The sequence below is a fragment of the Dermacentor silvarum genome, chromosome 1, assembly GCF_013339745.2.
Source record: "Dermacentor silvarum isolate Dsil-2018 chromosome 1, BIME_Dsil_1.4, whole genome shotgun sequence".
In the NCBI taxonomy this organism is placed as follows: domain Eukaryota; kingdom Metazoa; phylum Arthropoda; class Arachnida; order Ixodida; family Ixodidae; genus Dermacentor; species Dermacentor silvarum.
This window is the reverse complement of record NC_051154.1, coordinates 443,650,321-443,678,051: the sequence shown is the minus strand read 5'-3', so window position 1 is coordinate 443,678,051 and position 27,731 is coordinate 443,650,321. Positions and strand designations below refer to the sequence as shown.

Sequence of the window (27,731 nt, the reverse complement as noted above, 5' to 3'; positions counted from 1 at the left end):
AGGGGCAAAAGATTCGTCCGCCGTGGAATTGATGGGAAAGAGCTTGCGGACCATGTCAAAAATGGACACGAATGTGCAGCTGTGATGCATATTTGCTCCATGACGTATAAGGAAACATGATGGTATTAGATTCTGCAAGAAGGAGCGGGCCAAATGGCTTTATGGAGTGCCATCCAAGCGCGAAGCCTGGTTGCGCGCCCCCATTTTTCTCAAGTTTCGGTGCATGGTAAAGTGTTTCATTTGGTATTTAGAAAGATAAGGTGCTTAGACAGAGTTAGTATTAGGCAAATTTTTGAGACAAAAGGACATCGCCAACTAGAGCACTTGTTACGTGTGTTTACGTGTTACTTGTCAGGTGTTTACTTAATTTGTTATGTGTGTTACGTGTGTTTAGTGCAATGTGCCGACAATGCGAAGGTTTGAATATTATCAGTGTAAAAACAAATTGAAAGGAGAAACTCATGATCTATAGTGCGCGTGACGGAACGAAATAAAGAGGAAAAGATAGTCCCCGTGTTACAGCGAAAATCAGCAGCTTCGTCTCGTTTAATAAACCATCCCGTTTTAGTTTTAAATGCATAAGCATTTCTATGCCTACCAAATGAGAAATTTGTCCGTCCGTCACGTAAGACGAATGCAATGGCTCATAACCACGTAAGGCAGAGGCTACAAGCGCTCAGCAAAGTGAAGCGAACAGCGCATACATTCATTCAGATCACCCATACAATACACAGAACAGCACACGTTTCAATAAAGAACAAGTGCAAAGCAAGCGTCCGATCCATGAATAAACATTGCATGCTCCCTCAGCAATTGTAGTGGTGGTTTTGTAACAGCTTAGCTGGACATCCAGGTTGATAAGGACCGATAATAGTTCGTAAGGGTCGGATCGTGTTCGATAAGGTTGATAACGACCGATGAGGGTTTATAAGGGTTTATGCTGGTCAAATCGAGTTTCATAACATTGATGATGACACCGGGCAGCGTGGGGATTAGCAAGCGGCACAATGCTTGTGCATACTTAGGCAACTCCCAGAGGAGGTTCTACGTGATTTCTTTTTTCAGTTCGGAAGTATAACTAAAATCATGCGTGCCTGTTCAGTGTACACAAATCTCGCACGTTATACGCGAAGGTAAGGTTGTGAAGGTTTGAGAAAGTGGAGCCGCAACCGCTGAACTACACCGGGTCAATTCTTGTCGGGCCTGCTGTGAGCAACACGATTGCTTAGCTGCGCAAATAGGTAATCACTTCAGAATACTTCTCGAAGCCCCGCTTTGTCGGGAATATTTTCTCTCGTAAGGTGAGTCTTACAATGTTCTCGTAGCGCAACAAAACACTGGTCTGACGGTCGTTCGGACATGACTAACCTGATTCCGGGCTTTTAAATGCAGTCGCACCGAATCGCTTGGAAATACGAAGAAAACATACAATGCGTTTGTTTCTCCACAAACTCAGTCGTACTGTGGAAAAACAAGCTTCTAGTTTATGGCAGCGGTATTTCCCGTACACAACTTTTCTTTATTATTATGAAAGCAGTTATATGTACACTCCAGGCACATTTACGCCGACGTCATCCGCGTCGCCTTCGCTGTCGCCGCGATGTTCCGTGTGAAGTCCGACTGCGATAACATCGCGGCCGGATGCCGTATGTTGCCGGTGCGAGTGGAAGCGTGCCAGATTCATCTTAGAAGCCTGGTGGCTCAATCTCGATGGTTATGAAAAACGGCGCACAACAATGCCTCAAGCAAGCACGTCTCGCTGTGTATTGTGTGTATTACACGGACAAACAGGTGCACGCAGAACATCAACTCACCACTCTCGCGTTGCACTAAATGCTGAAGAAATTAAACATTCACTGTTAAGATCACCGCGTACTATCGTCAGTCAAAGCAAACAGCAGAGAAAGCTTCGCTTACTCTGCTTACCACGCTGAGTCGGATCCACATAATTTTATTGCGATTGCAAATATATGGACACTCCAGGGACATTTCCGCCATCGTCGTCGACGTGATGTTTCGTATAATGTCCAAGTGCGATAACATCGTGGCTGCGCGCCGTATGGTATGGGTAAAGTGAAAGGGTGAGAGGGTGAGCAAAGAATGGTTGCTCAGTCTCGCGTGCGCAAGGGAGGAAGGCGGGGAAAAAGTGCTCCGTCTTCTATCGCGCACAAGGCCGCAGGGAAAGTGGGGGACGTTTTACTCCCGTGGCGGCTACGTATGGCGCGGCTGAGCGCGGCCGCGCGGCCCCGATCTAGAAAGCGATCTGCGCTGGGTACAAAGTCTAGGCGGGCCGATGGCTGGGACCCTATAACGTAAAACTCTTCCAATCTGTTTTCCTTCTAATCACCTGATGTCCAATTTACGTAACCGCCAACGCAAGCATCGGGCGGTGACTCGCAGCGCTGTTTGAGAAGGCTATTGAAACGCTCTCCTATTTTATAGGAGGTGACTGCATGTTGTTTGCTTTCAAAAGGAATAGCATTGCCTAACTTAACATATATTTCTTACCTGATTGGCTGACCAAGGGCGATGAGCACGCAGAAGTGGAGGGGGTAACGTGGGGCCGGGCTAGCGCAGTGAAAGTAGATAACCTGATGAGGAGGGTGTTGCCGGCGTCTGCGTTTGCCCTGCTTCTTCTTACTTAGCTTTCGGTGTCTGCTACAAAATCACGTCGGCGTGCAACGGCAACGTAACAATGCAGCTAAAACGAATCTTCAGGAAAGAAAATTTGACATAGCGATGTCGTTTTCGTGCTGAAAGGACTCGACAACCATATAATGTCACGCAAAATGTTTAATATAGGCAAATAAGTCCATTCTCCACGGCAGCTCCGACTAGCCAGTGCCAGAGCGATCGGCGGGTACCCACCTTCTATTGATGTCGGAACGGGGCAGTGTCCGGCTATTAAAAAGAAAATTAAGTTTTGATCGGCGTAATAATGCATCTTTAATGCGTACAACCCACCTTGACGCAGTGATTTTTCACGGTTTTTGGACGTCAGGTGACAGACAGGCGAAGTGGACGCAGCCCGAAAACTTTTGACCAATTGCGGATGGCTGATGGTAAAAAGGCATAGAATCGAAAAATAATATTTTTCTGTTGTTCGGTCTCACATGCATAATTAGTGTGCACACGTCATATAAGAGTGAGTAGCTCTCGCGGTTTTTTAACAGCGGAGCTGTTTAAGCCGAGCGTTAGTCCGTAACCTGCGGACAGAAATTGTGGGCCGATCCTGGCGGTAGTGCAGAAAGGGTCCAAGCGCAATGACACATACCTCTGTGAACTGGCAAAGCTGAGCCTGGTTAAGTCTAGCTAAGCATGGTTGGGACTACTTAAGCTTAGTCTCCCATCGATAGACAATCGATAGTCAACCAGCAGCTAATCGATAATCGATAAATGATCAATAAATTCCGGAAAATGCTGGGAATGGCTTAGCCTAGTCCAAAAGCCATGCCAAGCTAGGTGCCCATCAGCTACGCTTTCTCTGTAGCATTGAGCCTCCCGTGCAAGCTACGCTAATATTTTTCCTTTACGTTGCGTGAAAGACAAGTGAAGTTGGGCAATCATGGAGGCCTGATTGCACAAATAGAATAGAAGCAGTTTGGAATAGCTTTTCGTTAAAGTACCCCTGATGCCTTCGTGTGCGGTGTATTCTCGGCGCAATTAGTTAGCGTTGAAGCTAGAAGTAGCACGATGGACAATTCGTTGGCTGTTGCTGCCACTCTCCTCCACGCCAGCGTTTTGACAGTGAGTGTCCGCGCTTATCGAGAGAGATGTGCTCGTTTGTGATTGTGCGCGCGTGACAACGTGCAGGTTAATTTAGTTAGTAAGCGAATGTTTACAGCCGTTTATGCAGCTGATAAAACGACTAACTTTAGTTTGCACAGCTGTCTAATAAATTTCTGTCGCAATCAGTGATTCGCCTGTCGGGCGAAATTGACCTTATTGTTAATATTATTGTAGTTAATATTATTATTACTTATTACGCTCAAGCCAGGCGCAATACACATACAAGTTTTGAATACAGGCGCAGTTCTGTCTTCTTGCGACTGAGTGCCGATAATTTTTTTCGAGCAAATGGGGCACAGCGTGTCGTTTACAAAAAGCAGCTTGGTGTCTGCCACAGCGGATACAGTGGCATAGACATGTTGTAAATGCGGTTTTCTATTGGATGGGGCATATCAGCACGCAGAAAGAGAATTTCGGGTGGTGGGTCGATTCCTTGTTGGAAAAATGGTTTTATTCTCTCGCGCAAGCCGTTGCTTTAAAAGTGAATCCAAAGTACAAGTGCCCAAAAATGGTGGTATTAGGTAGTGTGCGCTCTTTCCCGTCTCTTGTTGTTTTCTTCCTGTTTGTTTTGGGCAGCGTCTCAATACATTAACATAAGGTCACTGTCTCGTTCGACGGAAACACCTAAACATTTTTGCAGTAGGTAGAGTCATCTGCGTTCGGCGTTCTTGGAAGTAGTCCCCTTCCGAGGTGATCAAAAAGCACAGTGCTACTTCATCTTTCTTTTCCTTTTATTAAACGTGCGACATTTAACGGTAGTGCGCGAAGGCAAGTATTACAGGCTTTTGCGCTGTAGTCGTTTTTTATTGAAAGTTGCACACGTGGCTCCACTCTCGTGGGGCCGAGACGTGGACTGTCAGAGTATGGTCATTTATCGGACAATGCCAGGGCTACTACTTTTGTTTTCTCGCCAAAAAACCGTCCCACCCCCCTAGTCGGTCAAATAACAGTCCTAACCTTGACCACAAACAAGACAAATTGGCTTTGTGCTTTTGAAAGCGGATAGTGACAGTCTATCAACTCTTTGTCTTTGGATCTTAGCACTTGCTTTCTTTCAAGCCCATGCTGCCCTAGAAAAAAGTCGGCAGAATTTTTTTTTCTGGTTACAATAAGCATTCTCAATAGGAAGTTCACATTTTCGACAGTATTCGTCTTCTCCTGCAGCGCGACGTGTGTGGCGGCGTTGTGTAGAGATTCGGGAAAAAAAACGGTCAAATACGATATTGAGCAGCTGATTGCTGCACTCTCGTTAAATGCTAAACGCTTTTTGGGTTGCATGACACCATTTACATACCCTTACGTTGTCATTTTCTTGGCACATGAAAAATTTGTGCTCTTCAAATGAATGTTCTATGGTGTAAGTGCTGCATTGTTTTGCTTATTTTATTTAATGTACTAAGCTTGAAAATGCCGCTAGTCAGACATAATAGAGCACAAAGAAAAGGCCCAACTGCACGCGGCATGGTCTTATCCTTACAATAAATTCGCTAACGAGACAGATCATGAATCCAACTACAAAATTATATCTCGCACCAAAGGAATGTCGGAAAAACCACTAGGACACACTAAGTTCGACAATCTTATTTTTAACAGGTTATTCAAGGGTGACGCAAGGCGACAACTGTTGCATATGACGGCGTGCATACGACTAGACCATCAATAGAATAACATGGCTTTAGTGAACCAAGAACCAATATGCAGGCCATGCGGTAAAACTTTATTATAGCAACACATTTTCAGCATTGTTCGTACAACTCAACGCTTGAAGCCTGTGTATATTTGCGGCGGTACGTATATGTTTTATTTCTGCATGGCCCACTTTGGTTATTAGCCTGCGTAACACCGTGACTAAATTTCGCCTCATCGCACGCACATTTAAGCCTTCTTGAAAACAGAACCAGGACGATTCAGTCACTGGAACAGCCTTTCATTTATTTATCACACAGTCCCATATTCGCTCGAGGAGGATTATAGCGGGGAGCATGTATACACGCATTAAAGCTTTTTTCAAGGTAAGATTATAAGAAGTGATACCCAAACCAAACAAGATCTAAAACAAAGTAGCTTTTCGATCGTAAGTGCTGCACCACGATTGGCTGACACCTGCTTCTGCGAACAGTTTTAGCATGAGAACGTTTTTGTGATTCCGGCCCCAGTATGTAGCATACAGTAGTTACCATGAGCTTAAAAGAAAAAGATTTTGAAATTAAAGGCGTGTAAAATTGTTATACATTACCAGGAATTTGGTGATGATGATGATGATTTATTGGCATCCCCTTTGAAACGGGGCGGCGACCAATAGTCACCTAGCCTGCTTGATTTAATCAGGTATACTATACATGTTCTTTATCTAGCATTTTTGTATACCTCTCATTATTTTTCTTTTTCAAAAATTTACCTTGTACCACTGCCTATGATTTTACGAGATCAGGTCGTATCCATCTTTTCCCTGCTTTTTTTCCACCAGTACTCTAATCGGCTCTTGCTGATCTCTACGGCTGATCTGTTTATGTTTCCTTCCACTTTAAACCCAAGCGCTTCTGGGAGTTGCACGTTACCTACGGTTCTCGCCGGGTGGATCCCGTCGCATTCCATTAGAACAGCGCCTCTAGCGGCCGTCTCAGAAAACATACGCGTTTTCTACGGGAGAGCGTCGTTTTTTCCGAATAACTAATCATAGAAGCCATGTTTTAAAATATTCCCATGGAAATAGGCTCTTGGCGCTTACCCCGAAATAACATGCAAGTGGTACCATTACATACGGCAGAAAACTCGTTCCAAATTGCGGGCGAAGTTTCAATTATGGGAGTCTATTGAAAAGCCAAAATTTTGGAGGCTTTTTTGGCCAGTAAAAAGCAATTTGCGATGAACCTATTGCATTGACTGACGTATTCCTGGGGATTTATCAACTTCAATGATTTATCAACTTCAATGAATCAGCTTTCAGCTAGTTGCAGCAGCAGCTCTTGAAATGGCAAAGAAGTCGTTCCAAAATCGCAGTTCTCATAACAAGGTCGCGGAATTTATTGTGGTACATATATAAACCTAGTTTTCGCCAACAGCAGCGCTTCGAAGCGGTAGCCGTGCGTGTTGAGCGACCACAGATCAAGATCACTGATAACCACGATCGTGAGTTCGCAGGTTCGAAGCCAGCTGTGCCGCGCTTCTTCTTATCACTTTGTCGCTGCTTAGTTTGGCAGTTTTCCACCCGATGGCATATTCCGAAATGCAGGCCATAAGCCTTGGGCGCGATCTTGTACGCGTTCCAAAATGGAACCGAGGCGTTCCGTTCCATCGAGCCGCACACGATTGGTCAATTTCAACCGCGACGTTCAAATTGACCAATCGTGTGCGGCTCGATGGAACGGAACGCCTCCGTTCCATTTTGGAACGCGTACAAGATCGCGCCCTTGGTTACGGTTCTTGTTTAGTTTCTTTCTACTGTACCAAAGTCTTCCTAAAAAAATAGCTGGCTGGTTTCGAGAACATGCGAACTTGTTTCCAAACATCTTTTGCACTTTAGGTATATTGTACTTTGGAAAATAAACGCAGGTAACGTGTTTTGAAAGTACATTTCTTTCCTAAGGTGAATATTTATGAAGTCATTACTAAGAAATATTTTGCCTTTTCAGCTACGTCTTGGGAAAAGCGTGTGTTGTGCAACTCTTGTGCGGCTTGAAACGTGCCACAAAAATAAATAGCGCCCAGTGTGTGCAATTAAAAGACACAGAAGTAGAAAAGTTGGCTGCAGCCCCAGACGTGGTATTTTTACAAAGGAATACAGTTGAAGCTATTTGACTGAGTGTATTTGCATTATATCAAAGCAGAATTTTTGCGTATACCTGACCTTCAGTTCAAATGAAGGATATCCGAATTATTGCACAAGCGTGTTTGCTTAGTACAAACCAGTACCTCGAAACATAAACATTCTACCCTGAATATGCAGCGCACGTGTCCTATCATTTGAACCATTCCCATATACCTTCACAAAATTCCAGAAATACTAAAAGTCTTCATATCCTTTTACCCTTTTACCACAACTTACGCAGAGGAGTATTGGAAATTATGGGAAAAGACTCTGGGACGTGTTAATGTAACCTGTCGTGTAAAAATAGAGAACGACTCCAATCACAGACCATACCCTTTTTGAATTATGCCCACAAAGTTGTGCAAGAAGACACTGTTTTCGGCTACAATTACCGAAGTTGCCATATAGCATTCTGCTGTTCTGTTCTTGACTAACTCTATTGCTGAATCAGGTCACAGCACCATGATATGATTACTGGTGCAATTCTTTAGTAATTATGTGCGAATATTCTCCTACCCTAAATTTAACATGTTTGAATAATTGAAGAAACACGAGAAAGGACCGTGACGGTTTGCAGAAATGTTCCTTTATTATAATCGTTTATGACTCATATCGGTACGGTCGTTTTGTCATGATCACGCCAGCGTGCACTGAGCATCATTTATCATTTTGTCTACTGCCTATAAATAAAATACAAAAGTGTCGTTCCATGTGTGTGAGTAGCACAATGGCAGCTGAACCTTTCACATGGTCCTACTAAGCCAAACCTTTCCTTTTCTGCCATGGTGCCACAGGACATGTCAATTTCACACTTGATTTTCGCCCTTTCAGTTTCCTAGAAAGCATAGGGAGGTACACAAGACGAACAGGCGAAATTTTGAAGTAGTCCTGAGATTTGAGTAAAATTTCATAGGCAATGTTATTATCCTTTATTTGTTTACAAATTTATTACACCTCATTGCTGATAATAATGACGTACTACATAGCAGTTCAGTTCTTATATTTAATTCAACATGTCTGAGATGGCTGTCCTGAAAATTAACCAGGTGTAAGCATTGCATGACGTTGGCTGGAAGGTCATTCATTAAAAATGTGTGCAGAATAAAGAAAATACAGGTGTTCAATGGCACAGTCACCGTCAAAAGTTTACGCGGCCGAGATTCTGCGAATAAGTTCATTTTCAACGCAGCTACGCCCACAGCCAGTAAAAGTATGCAAAACGTTTGTTTACTCTAGACCAAGATACGCTGTAAATCCGAATGCCACGATGCGTGCCTCAGGCGTAGAAATATAATTTTTTCAGTTTCAGGCGTGCGAAAGCTTTGGACGCTGACTATACGTTCTGAAGGCCAGGCTGCTTTTTAGCTTATACGTGATGACAAGCGCCGAGCTCTTGATGATGGAATATTATAGCGTAGAATTGTAGAACTTGTGCAAGGTCAGGTGAATTCACGACGCAAACCTAGCGATAGAAGCTCAGCATGCGTTTTGTTTATTAACACTGATGATAAATGAATAATCAGAGTAAATTAATGTTACTGCCCGTTTCTGGACAGACTCGAGTGTAACGCATACGTTCTATATCACTGAAGGTTCCATGCTAATTCCATACAGGGCATTCATATTCGAATTTTGGCCTGTCTTACGCCTACCGAATCTTTAGCAATGAGAAGAGGTAGGCAATTGCTTCTTGGGATGTAGCCGAGGCCATGGTAGATGTGATTAGTAATGCGGGTATATGTGAGTAGGCTGACTGGAATTATTACATGAAGTACGCCAACGTACCTAGGTTAAGTCACGGTGGAAATTACAGAGCCCTTTATTGTATATATGTTGAAGTCATGTGAGAGTGTCTCTGCTAAAAAGTTATAACTTTAATAATATCACGACTGAGTAGCCTTCTGTTAAACTGTTGGTAAAAATACTGTGTACGAAGTTCTATTGTGGTTTAAACTGCAACGTTATGAGCGCTTCCAAAAGAAAGCCAGTACAAGTCCATCTTTCTCGGGCGTTCATTTCACCTAGGTACCACTGCCTGACTCGTGACCTTTATATTTTTAAATCTGCCCCGATGACGTAAGTTACGTTGCGGAAAAAATAAATACCCTTTCTAAAGAATGAACTATCACAGCTTCCCGACAAAGCGCGGTACGTTGGCGCAAGTCGTCATGTGTGATCACGATAAGAACGACCGCCCGTCGTTAAAAATGACTTGTCACTCCCCGGTTTTTCTTTTTTGTCAAGGACGCGACTAACCCGTAGAAGGGTAATCCCGACCTTGGCATAATGCTTGCGACTTTTCTGGTTCCGGACGAGCGCGTTCTTTGTGTATAATTCAGGCGCCTGGCATCGAAAGGCTTATACACCTTTAAACAGCGAAAGGCTTTCACAGTCACTTCTGTAGCTCCACGGAAAGCGCGGACAATCAGTCCACTTTCAGCATAAGCGCTCTGACCCAAGACACATATTTGCGAGAAAGGAGCTCCTATATTACCCATAGCGAGAAATGTATCCACAAATTACACCTCATTATACCGATGTGTTTATGAGCCGCACTCTGGTGCCTGTATTCCGTATTATGACAAAAAATATAGTTTGTGCAGTGTCAGTAGCCTAAACGTAAAACAGGAAATTGAAGTCATCACAAAGACTGTCATATATCATAAAGTGCAAGAAAAAAACTTAAACTGTACTTGATAGTACTCGCAATGCAAACTTTGATGCATGTGATTCATTTCAATTTCCTATCTGTTCCGACCCACCGTGGTTTCTGAGTGGCTATGGTGTTGGGTTGCTGAGAACGAGGTCGCGGGATCGAATCCCGGCCACGGCGGCCGCATTTCTATGGGGGCGAAATGTGAAAACACCCGTGTACTTAGATTTAGGTGCACGGTAAGGAAACCCAGGTTGTCCAAATTATTCCGGAAGCCCTAACTACGGCGTGCCTCATAATCAGATCGTGGTTTTGACACGTAAAAGCCTATAGTTTAATTAAATTTTTTAAACCTAGATGTTGCTAATCGTAGTGTTTAAGGGGAAATAAACATGCACTCCTAGCGCACGCAGAAACTACGCCGGTTTCTAGCGAGGGGAGCTTCGCGCCGTGACGCAGCAGACCCGTTCAAGCATTGACAGTGCAGCATGCTGCCGGCCGAAATATACGGGCGGTGGGGTGCAACTCGGAATTGGCGGAGGTTGCCGTTGCAACGCGAGGATAATTGGATGTGACGGACGTTCGCGCCGAAGATTAAAAAGATTGTTCATATTAAAGCGATAGCTGTGCACTATGACGTAGCCAAACATGGCGGGTTTTAACGTTGGATCATGAACGCTATCACAGAGAAGGTTTACTGCAACGAGTTATATGGCGGGTAGAGGCGCGGTGGGGTTTACAGCGATAGCCCTGTGGCGGCCCATGCGCAAAAATTAAATTGTACCTTAAGTATCCTTACGTAATTTGAATGCGAAAGCATTATGACTTCTCTTAGTCATTACCAATAAATACTTTTTAAGTATTACAACCTGTTTGCGATCCTTCCTTCACTTTCTTTTCTCTGCATTCATTAATCACCAGACCACAACCATTCAGAACTCATCGCCAAGTAGCTACGAGTTAATATGGTGATCCACCTTAATCCACCTTAACCAAATTTAATTCATTGTAATTTAGTTTACTTCACCTTAATTCACTTGACTCCACCTTAAGTCACCCCACTCTAACTTGTTGTAACTTTAATTCACTTCACTGTAATTCACCTTAATTCACAATAACTACCCATAATTACTACTAATTGACGTTGTAATACCCTTTACTATCTTCTATATTACTACTGATTTCATTCAAGACGCTGATGATGTCACATTGACTTTTGATACCACTCGTTGTGAACGACGCCGGCTTTTCTGCCTCATGGCTCATGTAATGCTTTCGCATTAATGACTACTGTAGACGACAACGGTCCGTCTGTACGGCACAGAGTAAACAGCTTTCCCACTTTCATCTGCTTTCATTGCGATTTGCGCAGCCCCGGTGCGCGGCATCCCGTCATGCTCAGAGTTGCTGCAGATAGTTGTTGCGCGGCGACGAGGGCAAGCGTGTATACTGCTCGAGTGCACGCGATAGGAGTGAGACCGCTGCTCCGGCCTAAGCGGCCAGATGTGCTTCCTGGCGCCGTGGTGGGAACGCGCCTTTGCCGATACGGATGGCACAAGAGCTGAAGCAAGTGGTATACCGGCGTTGTTTCCGCCATGTTCTCTGCTCTGTGCCGAGTAGAACGACTTATATCACTTGTCACGGCGTGACGACGCTCGGCCAACGGCGGTGCCGGTGGCGCGACGAAAAGAGAGGCCCCACGTATACAGGGGCACTATCCCTCACCAGTACACGGGAGCCCAAGCCCAGAGTCCACTAAAGTTTGCTTAAGTGATTTAATAGTGGAGATGTGGTTTATGGTAAATGAAAAAAAATAATCACGATAAGTAAGCCAGAGAATGTTGATTCCACTGTCAATCTGCATAAAATCGACAAATTTAACACATGAAAACTTTTCTATAATCGCAATGGAACATTCGCATCACTTATGCTAAAGCACTGCGTTGGATCTCATGTGAAGCTTTCATTGTTGTTGTACTTCCTCTATAATAATCATTGAGTAATAATGCAATACTAGTAGCAGTAGGGGTAGTAATAGCAGTAGTAGCACTGATGGGACTTCAGACCCCCCCCCCCCCCCCGAAATTATTTCGTGCTGGCATGCACCGCCGACAAAAACAACCACCGGCACCGGGAATCTTTCAGGATTTTGTCTACAGTGTGTTTTTCACGCTAGAAAAGACATTTCGGCACGCACATCGCGAACTCGGGCTGGATTTCGTCGCAGCGCCCTTGGCACCTGGACTCACATAACGCAAGGAGCCCCATCCGAGCACAAACTTTCAAGGGTATTTCGATAGCGAGCGGGCGCACTGCGGCATCTCGCAGCGGCCGGGGAATCTACGGAGCGCATGTAATTCAATTCCTAAACTTTATGGGTATAAAGTTCCCATAAACTTATGACGCGAAAGGTGCACTAACATTTCCAAAGGCGTGCTTTAGATTTTCAACTCTGGAAATTTATGGGTTTAATTTTCTTATAAACTTGAGCTAACATGCGCGCACTGGAACCCTCGTGTCCAAGCCGTTTCAGAAATGGAAGCCCGCGCTCGCAATCTTCCACACACACGAAAATACTAAATATGACCGTGACTGCCAGCTGGCAGCTGATAATTTTCTCCAAACATTTTCAGGAAGGGCGCCCGATGTGATCAATCAGCTGGACCAGGGCAGGCAAAGTAAAATAAGAGAAAACAGAAGAAAGTTAACGGCCCATTTTTGAGGCGGTTCTTTTTTGCGGACGACAAGGTCTGGCTCTCCGTGGCCATAGGGACAGTGGTCCTATGGATTTAAGCAAATCCCCTCTGAAAATATTGGTATTTTCAGAGCGCTTCTTCATTTGCGAGCTGATTGTGGAGATACATATCTGAAGAACCATTTGGATGTTGCCCCAGTAATACCTCGCATTTGAGTCCAGATGTACAAAACCAAATTATAGAAATTTGTGGTGAAATTATCAAAGAAAGCCTAGGTGCAAAAGTAAATGGTGCAGGCCGCTTCTCCATATTTGCTGATGAAACGACGGATATTGCCGGTATCCAACAGTTTACTGTTTGTGCAAGGTACCTAAACAAGGATGCCAACGACATCGAAAGAGTACTTTTAGGTTTTAGCACCGGAATAGATGCCCTCTCTCATTGCGACTGCAGGTTCTATGTAAATGTGTAGAAACGGCTTCAGATTCTAGCCACCCTTCCAGTGACCACTTCAACCGCAGATAGTATATTTTTAACATGAGATTAGAAAAACTACTTGCGCTCTACAATGTCTGAAGAACACGTGGTTAGGCAGGCAAAGTAAAATAAGAGAAAACAGAAGAAAGTTAACGGCCTATTTTTGAGGCGGTTCTTTTTTGCGGACGACGAGGTCTGGCTCGACAAGGATGCCGACGTCCACAGAGACGTCGGCATCAACGTGTCCGAAGTCATTGACCGCTTCACTAAACTTCCCCGCCGAGTGAAGTTTGTCCTTTAGATAGCGAAGCGGCAAAAATCAATGCAAGTAAAGGTTCTGTTCCTTCAGGTCCATAAACGCGTAATTATGAAAACGCATGACTGTTCATTAGTTTCTAAAACCGCAGAAATTATCGCTGTTCATTCAAACAGGTAGCATCATGATCAAAGTTATCGTGCGAAAACGAAAATTACGAGGACATCATTAACAAATTTTTACCGACCTTGTTTATTGAAAGCCCGGCCCTCGCGGCGTTTCCCAACAAACACACTAGGATATTGGGTAGTTTAACTTGCCGCATCATCTGTGGCTTTCTTTTGGTCTTTCCTTTTTAGCTACCCACTTTTACTTCTTTTTTGAGCCGAAGCAATACCCTTCCTTAATTTTGGGTGCAGAAAATTTGTCGCCGCTCTGCAGGCAGTTAAATTACACATTTTCGTACTGATTTTTGCATTATTCCTCTATTATCTACCCATATGGTGCTGTCGCGACCGCCGCATGGCCCAAGTACATATCACGAGTTACTTTCAGACATAGCGCAAAAAAGTACGCACAACACTCACGAAGACACGACAGACGCGGACGAGCGCTACTACCAACCGTTTATTTCAGTCAACAAACCCTCCGATTTCTAAGGTGAACCACGTACACCAGTGTCACGCCCCTTTCCCATGCGAGGTGATAAAAAGAAATCTAAAAAAGTTAACAGTACTATCTCCCTCAGGCAACAGAGTTCAAATAGTTCAGTTCGGCACTGTGCAAAAGAATTGACGCTTCGCTTATACAAATATCTGAGTTCTTGTGGATGTAGAATGCTTCTAGAGCCACTCGAGCCTTGTAGCTTGCAGATTTGCCTAAGATAGTGGTCTCATAAAATCGTGCCTCGCAATCACACGTAATGATGTGGGCAACTAAATGTGCATACTTGTCCTCTTTTTTCTTAACGTTTAGCGCATGCTCCCTGAGCCGGTCGTTTATGCACCGTTCGGTTTGGCCGATGTACACCTTCCCGCACAACAAGGGGACGGAGTATGCCACTCCTGTCGCACACCCCACGAAGCGGCTATCGTGGCTGGTTTGGCAACCTCCTTTCCTGTCCCCGCAAATTCGAGGGCAGAGCCTGGATAGCTTATTAGGAGCCGTGAAGACCACAGGAATACGATGCCTGTTCGCAACCTTCTTCAGGTTGTGCGAGACCTGATGCATATAAGGCATGGCTACGGGTCTCGCCATCCATCGCTGGGTCTCAGCTCTTTCCGCTCCAGCTCTGTTCTTTACCCTCTGCAGGATCTAGACTCGGCCACCGCAACAACAAGCAACTCAGGGAATCCCGCTGCTAATCTGATTGTCAAAGCTATGCTGCATTGAATGCGGGCATGACTTACGGAGCGCAGCATCCAGACATTGTAATGCGATGCCCCTTTTTACTATTTTAGAGTGGGCAGATTCAAAAGGCAGGGGACACTTCTTAATCCGTGGGAGGTACTCTCAGCAAACATGGCCTACACTAAATTTTAGCCTGAGATCCAGGAATTGTAACCCCTCAGTTCCAAGCAATTCATGAGTGAAACTCAAACCCTGCCCAGCTTGAATAAAAACATCAAAAATACTCCCAGGGGCAGTGAAACCGTCCTCTTTCTTTAAAAGAATTAAAAAGTCATCGACGTACCGAAACACTTTGAATACCTTCCCCCCATTAAAAGCCAAATCAAGCGCACTGTCAATATCAGCTAAAAATATGTCGCATAGAATCGGAGCCACGCAAGACCTAATACACACTCCTCTACGTTGCAGAAAAGGCTGCTCGTTAAAAACAATCAATGTTACACTAAGATAAAATTCTAAAAGATTTAAATTATGAACCGACAAACAAGCGGAGTTTCGGAAATCGCATTCGCCACTCTGTTCAATGCACTTCCTAACAGCAACTAAAAGCTTATCTTGAGGTACTGAATAAAACAAGTCCTCAACGTCGACAGACAAGCCATAATCTATACTCTCGTTGTGTTTCACATATTCAGTGACTTCTTCAGATTTCCTCACGCGGAAAGGATCAACAACCGTGAGTCACTTAAGGTTCTTCAGTAAAAACTGACTAACATTCTTTTGCCAAGCCCCCCCCCCCCCTTCGCTCACAATGGTTCTGAAACGGACATCTACCTTATGTGTTTTTGCAGAAAAGAAAACCTTCAGACTGTTCCCCTTACTATTTCTAATAGCACTAGCAAGATCATTCAATTCCAAGTCCTTACAAAATTTGATGAACTTAGTCTTAACCCTCACTGCACTTTTTTAAACAGCCACAAAGTTCTTGTCCACTGCCGCTTGGGCTTTTTCATTGAACATGCCTTTCGGCATCACAACAAATCCACCTTCCTTGTCAGCTTCTAGAAGAACCAAACTGTTCTGCCAAACTGAAAGAAACTAGGTTAGACCAACTAGCCCAACAGGCGGTCCTTCTGGAACATATCACGATTTCTGCGATCATAGTTTTGTACTTGCCTGGATCGTCTGTCTTTCTATGCGTAAAGCTACTACTATGTGTGACTGCGCAACATGTCTATTTGTCTTGTTTGACGCATTACATACAGTGACGTTTGCTTAAATACTTGGATTTATTGGATACTTATACATATATTTAAACATCTTGTTGCGAGGCTTTGTGTATACAAACAGTGCATTTTGTTACCAGTGACACTTTTGTGTCCTTTATCAACTTGTATCTTCGCACTTGTATATTCCATTCTATTTTCGCATTTCTAATGTACATCTTGCAGAACTCCTGCTTCTTATATGTACTCACTGTTGCGACTATATTATCGGTGTAATTACAATACACGACCGGTAACAACTGCTCATTCGCAATCTATTGCAACGAAGGACAGCGCCATTGAGGTTTTTCCCTGGCCGTTGCATATGTACAGTCACGAGCCAAAGTTTGTGGACCAAAGGTATGGTATGATGGTATGATAAAGCTTTATTACGGTCGCTCGGAACGCGCGTCAGCACGTAGCGGGGCGCTCCCACGTCGGTACAGAAAGGCCGAGCCTCTCTGCTGCCACGATTTTATTTTTTTTCCTTCGCAGCCTGGCCATTCCGGCTGAAATCAAGAGCGCAAGCCTACGTGCGCGTGATGGACCAATACAACGTATTAAGCTAATTTGGGGCCATGCAGCTGCGCTTGAATATATTTAAATTTTTTGCTGATGCCATGGTCACCAAACTTCTGCTCGCGACTGTACAAAAAAGTAAACAAGGTTCTTTAATGACGAAAATTTATCAAAATATTTGTGCTCAACTTGTTCTTTTCATAGCCTTTACGTTTTTCGCACCAGCTGTATGCACTGATTTGCTGGTTTGGAACTGATATTCTATGATGTTCTGATGTTCTAAAGTTCGTGTGATATTTTCTTTACTAATTAAATAGACAAAAAAACGCGGAAGCATTGATATCAGTTATTTCTGCCACAATTTTTGGGACGTACGAATATATGCTTTTATGAAAAAATACATATTTTACTTGACAGTGGGTAGCACTCAGTAGTTTGTTTGCAGCCTCTAATATACAATGACATTGGCAATGGCAATGCAGTTACTATTGATGTATTTGATCTCTCGACCAATTCTATAAGGAGGAGGCCGCGCTGCAACGTGAGCCCCCCCCCCCCCCCCTCTCCGAACAAAATTTCTGGCTATGCCACTGTGCAGTGAAGCAGGTCTTCGAACACTGACCAGTTACAGATGATTTTCTGCATTTACACCCGTCGCTTACCAAGAGCTTAGAAAAGGTGTTCGGCTGAAAAGTAGCAAATTTTCTTTACAAAGCCACTAATTTCTTTTGTTCACAGGAACCTCCCTGAGAAAACTGACGTCAATCCGAGCATTTGTTGAAGTGATTTTACTCTTTGCGGTGTCGGCCATTTTCGTTATGGCGCGGTTTCGCCAAGGTCACTGCCAATGGCACCGAAAATATAGCCATGCACCTAAGGCATTCGCTTTAGAAAAACAGAAATTCCGTGGCAGTGAACATAACTCGATTAGGCACCTGCACGCAAATGAGCAAATGGACTCGTAAACTGAGGCCAACCGAGATTAAGGGTGTCAATCATGCGACTGCATATCTTGAAACATGCGCCCATCGCGACCATTTAGCAATCTTACATTATTATTTTAGAATCAGCTTTCGAGAAATGAAGCGATAAAAGGGCATTTTTGCTTTTCTGATTCGATCGGACAAAAAGTTGGACGAGGAAAAGATGGACGGAAGGGGAGGGGGGGGGGGTGGAGGCCGCTCTCTCAAGATTCTGCACCCGCTTTCTCGAAGCGGGGCTGAGCCTCTAAACGACTATCAATAGCAGCAAAACTGCTGATTCACAGTAGACTAGCTGGCCGCTCGTCTTATACGCTCGGCATTTATCAGATCAGCCATTCCTGATTCGCGCTCGTGCATGCTGGACGGTGAAAGCTGTTGGCGTGGTCCCTTTTTTTTCTTTTATTGTTAAAACGTGTATTCTGTTATCGTCCAGTACACTTCGTGCGTCATCGCGCGAATTTCGAATCTTAAAGGTCCGTACGCCACGTGGTGTAAAAGCTGTGAACTAAAGGCGATGTCCGGAATTGCTGGGGTTGAAGTACAAAGCTTTCAGCTTCACTAGCCAAGTATTGCAACGAAGTCATAAACGAGCTATTGCTCATATAGGAAGGCTAGATAGCCATCGGTACACTTGTAAGGCGGATAACCTTCATGCATCTATGCAGCTAATATGCAGCAAACGCATATACAGCAGCGAACAAAAAGATATGATACTTTGCATTTGGGTCTTGTGAGCTAATGTGTTCAGAATGTTGGTGCTGCGTTGTATTGGATGGGTGGCGTAGGGCACTAGTCTCTTGAAGACGTACTGCCATCGTACGTTATTCACACAGCATAGCCCAGCCACCGTGTAAAAATTTGAGTAATTGCAACGGCGCATGACAAGGAAACCGTAATATCAACCAGTAGCAAAAACAGTTAAAATATATACGCGCTTGTGACAAATGTTTAACGATAGGCAGGAATGTTATTGAAGTGAAAAGTTTAGCATGTTTATCATATAACGAGAGGTCAAAGGAGGAGAGAAAATAACTGTCAAATACTTCAAGGGCACAAACAGACGAGGAGGGTGAAAAAACCGTCAACTTGCAACAATTTATTGAGGCCTGCGAAGCGCGCAATATAAAGGCATGTGGTTGCCGTACATCATGCGAGCGCCACTAGCAAAACAATCAGTGACGACGCAAGTATCGTATTTCCTTGGAAGTTAAAGCACTCCACGGCTTGGACACACTTTTATTGTCTGAGCTATAAATTATCTCTGCTTCAATAATTTCATGTGTCAGTTGGCAACTGCTTCTCATGACGATGGTGCAATCTTGACAGATTGGCACGCAGCTGGATTTCTTCTTTATATTCGGCGCTTCACAGGCCTCAATAAATTGATGGAAGTTAGCGCTCGTGTGTCTCAGTCTTCTTTCACCGTCCTCGCCTGTTTGTGCGCTTGAAGTTTTTATCATGTCTGACCAGCACGCCCAAATAGCCACGATATTGAGAGAAAAGGCTGAACGCAGATGTAGCCACTCGCGCAAGAGCTTGGAAAGCGGCAGCAGTGAGCACCATGAAATGAACAATGACAAAATTTCGTCAAACAAAGTCACGTGAATTTGTAGACACTCGTACTACTGTATCACAGCGATGTCACTCGGTTCAAACGCGGACGTGCTTTTGATCCCAGCTGTCTCAGCGTGCTGCGTCTCCGACACACTGTCGCTGCTTGAAACCATCGTTTTCGCAACGACTGCCTTTACAGCGTGGTCATTTGGTTCTACCGCGGAAGCTCTCAATAGAGAGTTTTGGAAATGAACTGTAAAAGTACTGCAAGTTGGGCGAGTTGGTAGCTATTCATCTTGAAACTGCCGCGCGCACACAAGAAACGAGGACAATATGGCAAAGGTAACAGGCAGGCGCCTACTCGCAACTCAGTTTGTTTTTGGAGGGAAATTACACACATATATATACCCAGTCTGACTAAAGTGAGCATGTGCAAGAGCATGCGGAATAGAAATGAAATATTAAAGACATTTTTTTCTCCAAAAGTAAACTGAGTAGCGCGTCAGCGCCTGTCTGTTACCTTTGCTTTATTGTTCTCGTTTCTTGTGTGCGCGCGGCAGTTTCAAGATGGACAGTTTTAGAATTGGGGACCCAAGCGGCTTGGGGAACCAAGAAAATTGGGGCTGCAAGTGCGCATGCGCCGAACCCCGGTCCGTCTTGGGTTCTTGCGTTCGCTTCGACCCAAGGCCCAAAAATTCTAAACTACCGTGGGTCCCCAAGCCATCTTGCGTTAAAACAGCATACCTAATTCGTAATACTAACACTGCGATTAGGTTGATTACATTTCATTCTTCGCCCTTTTTGCTCAAAATATGCATTCGGTTCGTTTTCACTGGTACGAAAAATCTTTTCTTTCTTGCTTTCAAGCACCTTTTCATTTTCCCCTTTGCAGCACCTGAGCGCTCCAGCCAACGCTGTTTGCGTTTGACCCAATTCTCTAAATCTGCAGCTCCTCTAAACAAAAGAGCAGCCCCAAATTCTCAGTCTCTAATGTCTGCGCGCTGCGCATATGAGTCATGTTTGCAGCTTGAAACTGTTCGCTTTGGAACTACTGCTTTTCCAGCGAGATCTTTCGTTTCTAAGGCGGAGGCTCTCGTAATCTCTGCGCACTGCGCGTCTGACTCATGTTTGCCGCTTGAAACTGTCGTTGCAAGTACGCCTTCGCAACGAGGTCGAGCGGCTTCAACGAGTGGGGGGTTCCGATCTTAGTGCGCTGCGCTTCTGACTCAGTTGCATCGCTTGAAACCGTCGTACCGTTACCTAATAGCATTTCAGCGCCACACAAGCGTTTGGCGGAACCGTACTCGAGACTTCGCACTGTTTCTGTTTCACTCGTTCACGGTCTTCGGGTTCTTGTTCATTGAAGCTAAACTCCATCCGGAGTTCCTCCATCTCTTTGTACAATGTTTCTGTTTCCTGGGGACTTTCTTCCTTCACGAGTCCCACTCTTAGAACCATCTTCAGGAAGTATTTGATCTTCTTCCTCTCAATTATCGCTTTTGAAAATGATTGTACAAATAGCGGCAACCGTCATACGAGTATGTTCCGCTCCATTGAGTTCAAGCTCCCAAAACAACTACAACAGCTCGGTCTTTCGCAACCTTTCCAACTCCGAGGCACAATTTTTTGGACGTTGCTCAAAGCTTTCTCCTGAACGGGCGCCCAAATTTGCTGCTCGAAGCTCGAAGGTGTTCTAGTTCGTCATCAAGCCACGTCACTTCAAGTGCGAATTACCGCTCCAGGCACTCTTTCCGCTCTTATATTTCCCTTTCCCGCTCTTGCCTATCAACTTCACACTCGCGCTCTTGCCTTTCACGTTCAGACTCGCGCTCTTACCTACCACTTTCACGCTCGCGCTCTTGTTCCTGTCTTCTTGCCCTCTCCAAATCGTCTCAAGGCATTCCGAAAACTGGACATCGTTCACCTCCGACGCAAGAATAGCCTTGATAAACTCTTGTTCTTTAAGTGTATTGGTGACATCCCAACACAACTCTTTCGCAAGCTCCAGCAATTGCGGTTTACGCAACTGCTTCAAATTCATGACTGAGTTCAGTGCTTTCTCTCTAGGACAGACTAGTGCCTTGACGCTTACACAAAGTTGGCGGCAACGACAGCTTTTAGCCGTTTTGTTAACTACACCGAGAAAAGCGTGGTAAAACTCAGTAGAGAAAAGCCCCGCACTCACCAAACCTCGCAGCCAAGGATCCGTCGTAGACCAACCCGACGCACTAATGCATCTCACGCAGACACACCAGTGGATGTCGGATCGCACCGCTGGCACCAGTTATTACAAACGGATACCATTTGACAGGATCATACTGCTGAATACACTTTGCAGTGGCTCACAAGTGCCGAGGGGGTCAGGTGGAGGACAAGGTGGAAACGTAACAATTAACAACGATGTGTAATTGCATCCCTTCGGAGCGGTCAGCTCTAAACTTCCTCACGGAGAGCGACGCACACTCTAGCTTGTGCTGCAGGCTGAATTCCGTTGGCGGGGGCGTCTTTTATAGAGTCTTTGTAACGCGCTCAATGAGGACAAGGAGAGAGTGAACGCTCTTCACGCTTGCGGCCGCTTGGTACATGGAAGTCAGTTCAATGGATTTCTAATCGCCCCTAGCACAGCAAAGGGAAAGGCACTGACACGCACGCACGCACACACAGACACCGCCGGCGCATTCCTTGGCGAGGAGGGGGAGAAGGAGCGAATGCATATGCGAAGTTTAACTGTCTCGCTCCTGAAGTGAGACACCACTGGTGAGCGTACGTAGACATTGGGGCGTCGCGTGAACCGTTGGGAAGGGGGCGAGAATGCGCGCACAAATGCTAACGTATTTTCTTCATTGCGGCCTCCTAGGCGTTTTTCATCGATTGGGGGCATCACGGCGCACCTAAAACGTCCGGGCTTTCGCTGTGGTTTTGGCGGCGCGATGCAAATTGTTCACTACACAGGCCCGTCGTAATAGCGTGAATAAAGAAGGGTGGCAGAGCTTGTTCAAGAGACAATTACCCTAGGCTTGTGGTCTGGCATAGTGCAGCACCAACATTCAGAGCACATTCGCTCACGGGACCCAAATGCAGAATTGGGATATCTTTTTGTTCGCTACTTTATGTGAAAAACGAATAAAACGTTGAGCGTGACATTATACATTGGCTTCCTTCCGAGCGCTGCGGCGATAGTTGTGCGAACTTTCTTCACAAAGTAAGAAGTAATGGTACGTTAGGTAGAAAGACACAGAAGCAAACGAGCGAAACGGCTCAAGAGAAGCGAGAAAGGAAAGGCAACATACATTTCATTCGTGGCTGTTACTTACTCGAAACATGTCCACCTGATCCGAAGCGCGCCAAGATATAAGTGCTGTAGTGGAGTCAACAGCGTAAGCCGACACCTCACAAGAACCTGCCATGTGTAAAATGAACAAAACAAGTTGGTTAAGTAAATCTGAAACCCATTTATTTGTTAAAGCGGACTTCCAATTCTGTGTTGGGAATTTTATTTTATTTCACTTTACCAAACTAATATCGACATTGCATAGATTTGTCGATAATATGATTCTGGATACTAATATACAGGCAGGGGTTGTGTGTGAAAGGGGAAAAAAAGAAACTAAATACTACAATTTTAGTAAAGTTCGTAGACAGCTGCGCACAGATGGATGCAAATTAAGTAAAGGGTGAGATGCGGTGCTGAAACACAATAAGGAAGAAAAGTACTTGAGCCATGGACATGCGCCAACAACGCAAAATAACTGTAATGCGAAAAGCCACATGCGTTATAAAGAACGCGAAATTCACGTTACTTAATAACCCCAAAGTGCACGGAGATACAGAAAAAGAGCACGGTAGCCGAGTACAGTTCCCTGAATAACTTTCTTATTAAAGGATTTCGTTGTACACGAAGTTGTGCCTGCCAAAGACATGGATGGCTTGAACGGAAGTGCCCGGTAGTGGAAGCAGTAGTATTGAAAATACTGATACGTCATTTGCATATAAAGAGCTCGTGGTACATAAGACTTACGGTAACCCATTTGAACATACAGATTTTGTTTCGTGATGTAAGAGAAAATCAGTTTTCGTCAGAACGCACTCATTGTCTAAGAGATGACCTAGTTAATTTTTACTTTCGAATGTGTCATACCATCAAAATAATTTTCAAATGATAAATATGCAGGTCATTTCGATAATGTGTTCGAAATTCTCCAAAAATTTTGAGAAGACGCAGCAATTGGGCGACTTCCCCGGAACTGCTTTTATTACGGAGGGCTATATTTTAAAATGACTCGAGATAGTAGCTAAAAAAACTAACCGTGAAAATTGGAATATTTTATTGGTCGTAAGAGTCAGATGACCAATCCGAATTCGAGAATTGAAACCCTTCATCCAACGCGTTCATAAGCGTGCCTGAAGACAAAAAGCAATATATCATCAAAATTGATAGTGTCAAGTAAGACAAGCTTGCAGTCTGCCCAATTATATCAGCATTCCTTTCATCATATTCCATTCCTTTTATATTATCCACCGCGCACGGCTGGCCGATTCTGTGATAACTTGGGCGCAGCGTAATTGGGACCAGTGACGAAGTGTGAAGAGGAATAGCATTGGAATCAAATCGTTACATTACCTCGGTCCTTTTCTGAACAATTTAATTCTATCTGTTTTCTTTAGTTTCGTTTTCTTAGCACTTTTTCGTATTTCTTCTTTTTTTCTAGAGGAAGCATCAAAATCTTTCAACGGTTGTTTCACGGCTGCACCTCAAAGCCTAGCACATGCATGACAGCGAGACCCGCGTCTGTGCGCGAACTTCGTCGCAAACATGTGACTCGCCTTTGTCGTGGATAATTGCGCTGCATAAAACGCAACGCAGAACGCGTCCTTTCTGCCCCCACTTAGGTCGACCCTGAAGGTAATGCACTGGGTAAACTGGACCGACCTCGAACGTGGTACAATGTCCCATTGCGCGTCGAAGAACTGGCTGCCAGAGCGGAAGAATGGGGGAGACTGGTGCTCTCTCACTTTTATGAGTAAATAGTTGAGTGAGTGACAAACTTTATTTGAAATCCGGCGATTGGCAGGCCCAGGCCTGGGGTCGTCTAGATGGCCGCTCCCGCATGGCGTCCATGGCTCGCTGGACGGCCCAAAGTTGGTCTTGGAGTTCTGACCTGAGCAGCGTGCCCGACCATCGCGCCCGTAGATTTCCTGGGAGACTGCCATTTTTTCTTGATATATTTTACATCCCCACACATGTGTTGTAGGGTGGCTCTAGCAGACTTGTATAGCTTGCATATATCGCTGGCGTAATACTCGGGGTAGAAAGTTTTAGCTGCACGGACTCACATAGGTTTCTGTTTGTATCGCATCCATGCAACGGACTCAGCTCTGTTTAGTTTAGTGTGAGGCGGTGGTAATATTCGCCTCTGATTTTGATAGAATTTTCTAATATCGCTAACTCTTGTTAATCTGTCTTTTTCTCTCCAGATCTCCTCCTCCGCGTTCCCCCGACCAATGGAAGTCACTTCTTGCTCAGCTCGGCGAGTAAGACCTCGAGCTTCGCGGTGTGTTTACCTCGTTGGGGTTGATTGCGTGAATGCCTGGAGTCGTATGCGCTGGGAACCAGAGAAATTGCCGGCCGTTCTTCTCTGCGTTAGAGAATATTGCTTTCTTGACTATGATGATGTGCACGCCTCAGGAGAGATCCTACCCTAGCATAGTTTCTAATGCTTTTATAACTTTGTAAGTAAAGCAAAGTGTAGAAAGCTGTTATAAGCGAAATGTTGCTATGCGACACGACGCATATAGGCCGAACGTCATAACGCGCTACCTTACACGAGGGAAAGAATGGTAAGGCTGTTATTCACTGATTACATGGGGTGCAGGCTGCTGTGATCTAATGGGTAGAAGAGCTTCGGGCTGCTGGGCTTGGGGACCCTAGCTTGAATCACGTCATCGGATACGTACTTTTATTAAGCGACCGCTTGTGTTAAGCGCATTTGGGCGTAACTGTGAAGCATATACCCGTCGCGCGAATATGAAACGTTACACCCTTAAGTCCCGCTTAGTCTACCCGGTGCGCAAGCTAGGCAGCCACGCAAACCTTGGGTTAGTAGACAAGAAAGATTAGCTTTAATGCTTACGCTCCTGATTTCTGCAGCGTAATTAATTGTGGCCAGTTTCACTCAGAAAACCGAAACCTAACTCCGGAAGAGCGCAACTGTTACGTCTTTAGCAGACGTCTGTGACTGTTACGCCTCAACTTTGAGCGAAAGCGAGAGTCGAACTCCGATGCCGCTAATTCAAACACATGTGAAACGCAGAAACCCATTTCTGAGACCACCAAGGGCCGGTTTTAACGAAAACTGGTGCATCTAGAGAGCAAGTTAAATTCTAGTGACTGTTGGAAGCGAATTTTTTACTTAAAACCTGATATAAAAAATTATTTTAGGAAAATTGTAAATTAAAAAAAGAAAAAAAAACACAGCCCGAAGTTCGGAAACCCGTACCTCTGCCCCAAGGGCAGCTGTGACAATTCTGTAAATTGCATCCGTTAGAGCATCCAAAGTGGACAAATTTGGTATATCAATTCATATCTTACGTGAATTGTTACATTGCTTGCAAGGAATTTGCAAACGTCCTATCACGTATTAGTAGTGCTTTTGAGAGACATGTATAATACGTAAATTTTGCCCGCTCTAGATGCACTATTAGATGAAATTTACAGAATTGTGATATCAGTTCGCATTGTTGAGTTACTGAGTTGTAAACTTGATAGTTTAGTTTTCTGAAAATTTTCAGTTTGAACAAGCTTTATTAAGTGTGCTGCCTAAATAAAAATTCGCTACCAACAGTCACTAGATTTTAACATTTTTCTTTTAAATGTAACAAACTTCATCACATCTAGTGCAGTGGTTGCCTAGAAATTCTATTTTCCAATTTGTTTAGATAGGAGCCCGCGAGCTTCTTCTTAAGCCGCAATCTCGCTTGCTTTACGCTTACCCAAACAGTCGCTTCACTCACGGGCATCTGCTAAGATCGCGACTGTTGCGCTTTCCCGAAGTTCAGGGCCCGACTTCAGAATAAAACGTCTTACCCTGGAATTGTTCCCATATAAAAGAATATTTTGGCCAATCCTGATACTGGACATAGTAGCGAATAAAGAGCACTTACGAACGCAAAACTTCTGAATTCAGCCCCAGTTTGGGTTTCTTGGTGAAATTGACCAAAATTAATTACGTTGCAGAAATCCGCAGCGTGAGTTTCCAGCATGCTTGAAGCCGGTTATGAACTCCTCGAGTGACGGGCTTCAGATCTTGCATTAGGATTTCGTCCGTCTTGGTTAAAAAGTTACTTAGTCTAATTTTGATACTTAGTTGTATAATTACTATCCCAAGTAATTTTAATATGTATGACTTTGTGGTAACATTACACCAGAGAAATGTCCTAATATCACATCTTTCCTATTTTTCAGGAACCTTGAACACCCATCTTCACAAAAGCCTTGCATGTATATGTACTGTATATGTAATGTTTTTTTTTTATTTCCACTGCTATGTGTTTTCTTACCAAATGCTTCAACTGGAACCTGAAAGGTATGCTAAATAAATCAATAAAATATGTAATTCTCAACTTGAGCAGTATTGGCAAGAGGCTTCAACAGATTTTCAATCAAGTGAACTATAGTTACACCAGTGAAAACAAAGCGCCCCTGAACCTGCTCCGGCTTCCTAAGGAAGTCTTCAGGAAAGGAATTTAACTCTATGGAATGAAAGTGCTCCATTACCTTGCTTAGCGTGCACATTTGGATGCAGGTCTTTATTTACTCTTAGCTTGCCGCCAGCTTTAGATATACGAATAATGTTATCTATTTTCTACTAATGAGGAATTTCTGGGGGCGCGTTAGTTCACCGAGCTTCAGGTGCACGTTAAAGAACCATCGATGGTGAAAGTTATTACGGACCCTCAATTAAGCGGCGTGTACGTAGCGCCTGTGTTTTTGGGACATTTAACCTCATGAATCAATCAATAGAGATAGATTATTGGACCAGGGGCGAGCAATGTTCCTGCATACTAAGTGAGGAGACTTTTCGGGACTATACACCTCGTCTATCAAGGAAAAGGCGGTTCGCGTTAACTGATTAAATAGGCGTGGCCATGGTTTTAATAATTCGGAAGGTCTTTGGCTGTCTCCTATCTCTTACTGGTTACGTTCTTGAAAATGCTTAGACCCGAGAGCAACAGCTTCATTCTGGGATGGTGCGTGCATGCCTGCAAGTCCTTGGGCCGCATTCGCAAAGCGCTTCGTTCGTAGGTGCTGTTTTTCCATTGGCTGGCCGCCTTGGCTAATAGGATGTCCAATATGAGGATCGCTGAAATGTTTCACTTTAAAA

General features: G+C 44.4%; 1 protein-coding gene across 3 annotated transcripts in view; it reads right to left on the bottom strand.

The window, feature by feature from the left end:
- The window catches only part of LOC119448975 (collagen alpha-1(XII) chain-like), a 219,025-nt gene that overhangs the window by 84,663 nt on the left and 106,631 nt on the right, over positions 1 to 27,731 (bottom strand). Inside the window, exon 5 of one of the 3 annotated variants that reach the window (XM_049660825.1) lies at positions 22,665 to 22,750. The exons of the other annotated variants lie outside the window; for them this stretch is intronic. Coding sequence (XP_049516782.1) covers positions 22,665 to 22,750 — 86 coding nt within the window. The remainder of the gene's footprint in view (positions 1 to 22,664; positions 22,751 to 27,731) is intronic. 3 annotated transcript variants of the gene reach the window in all.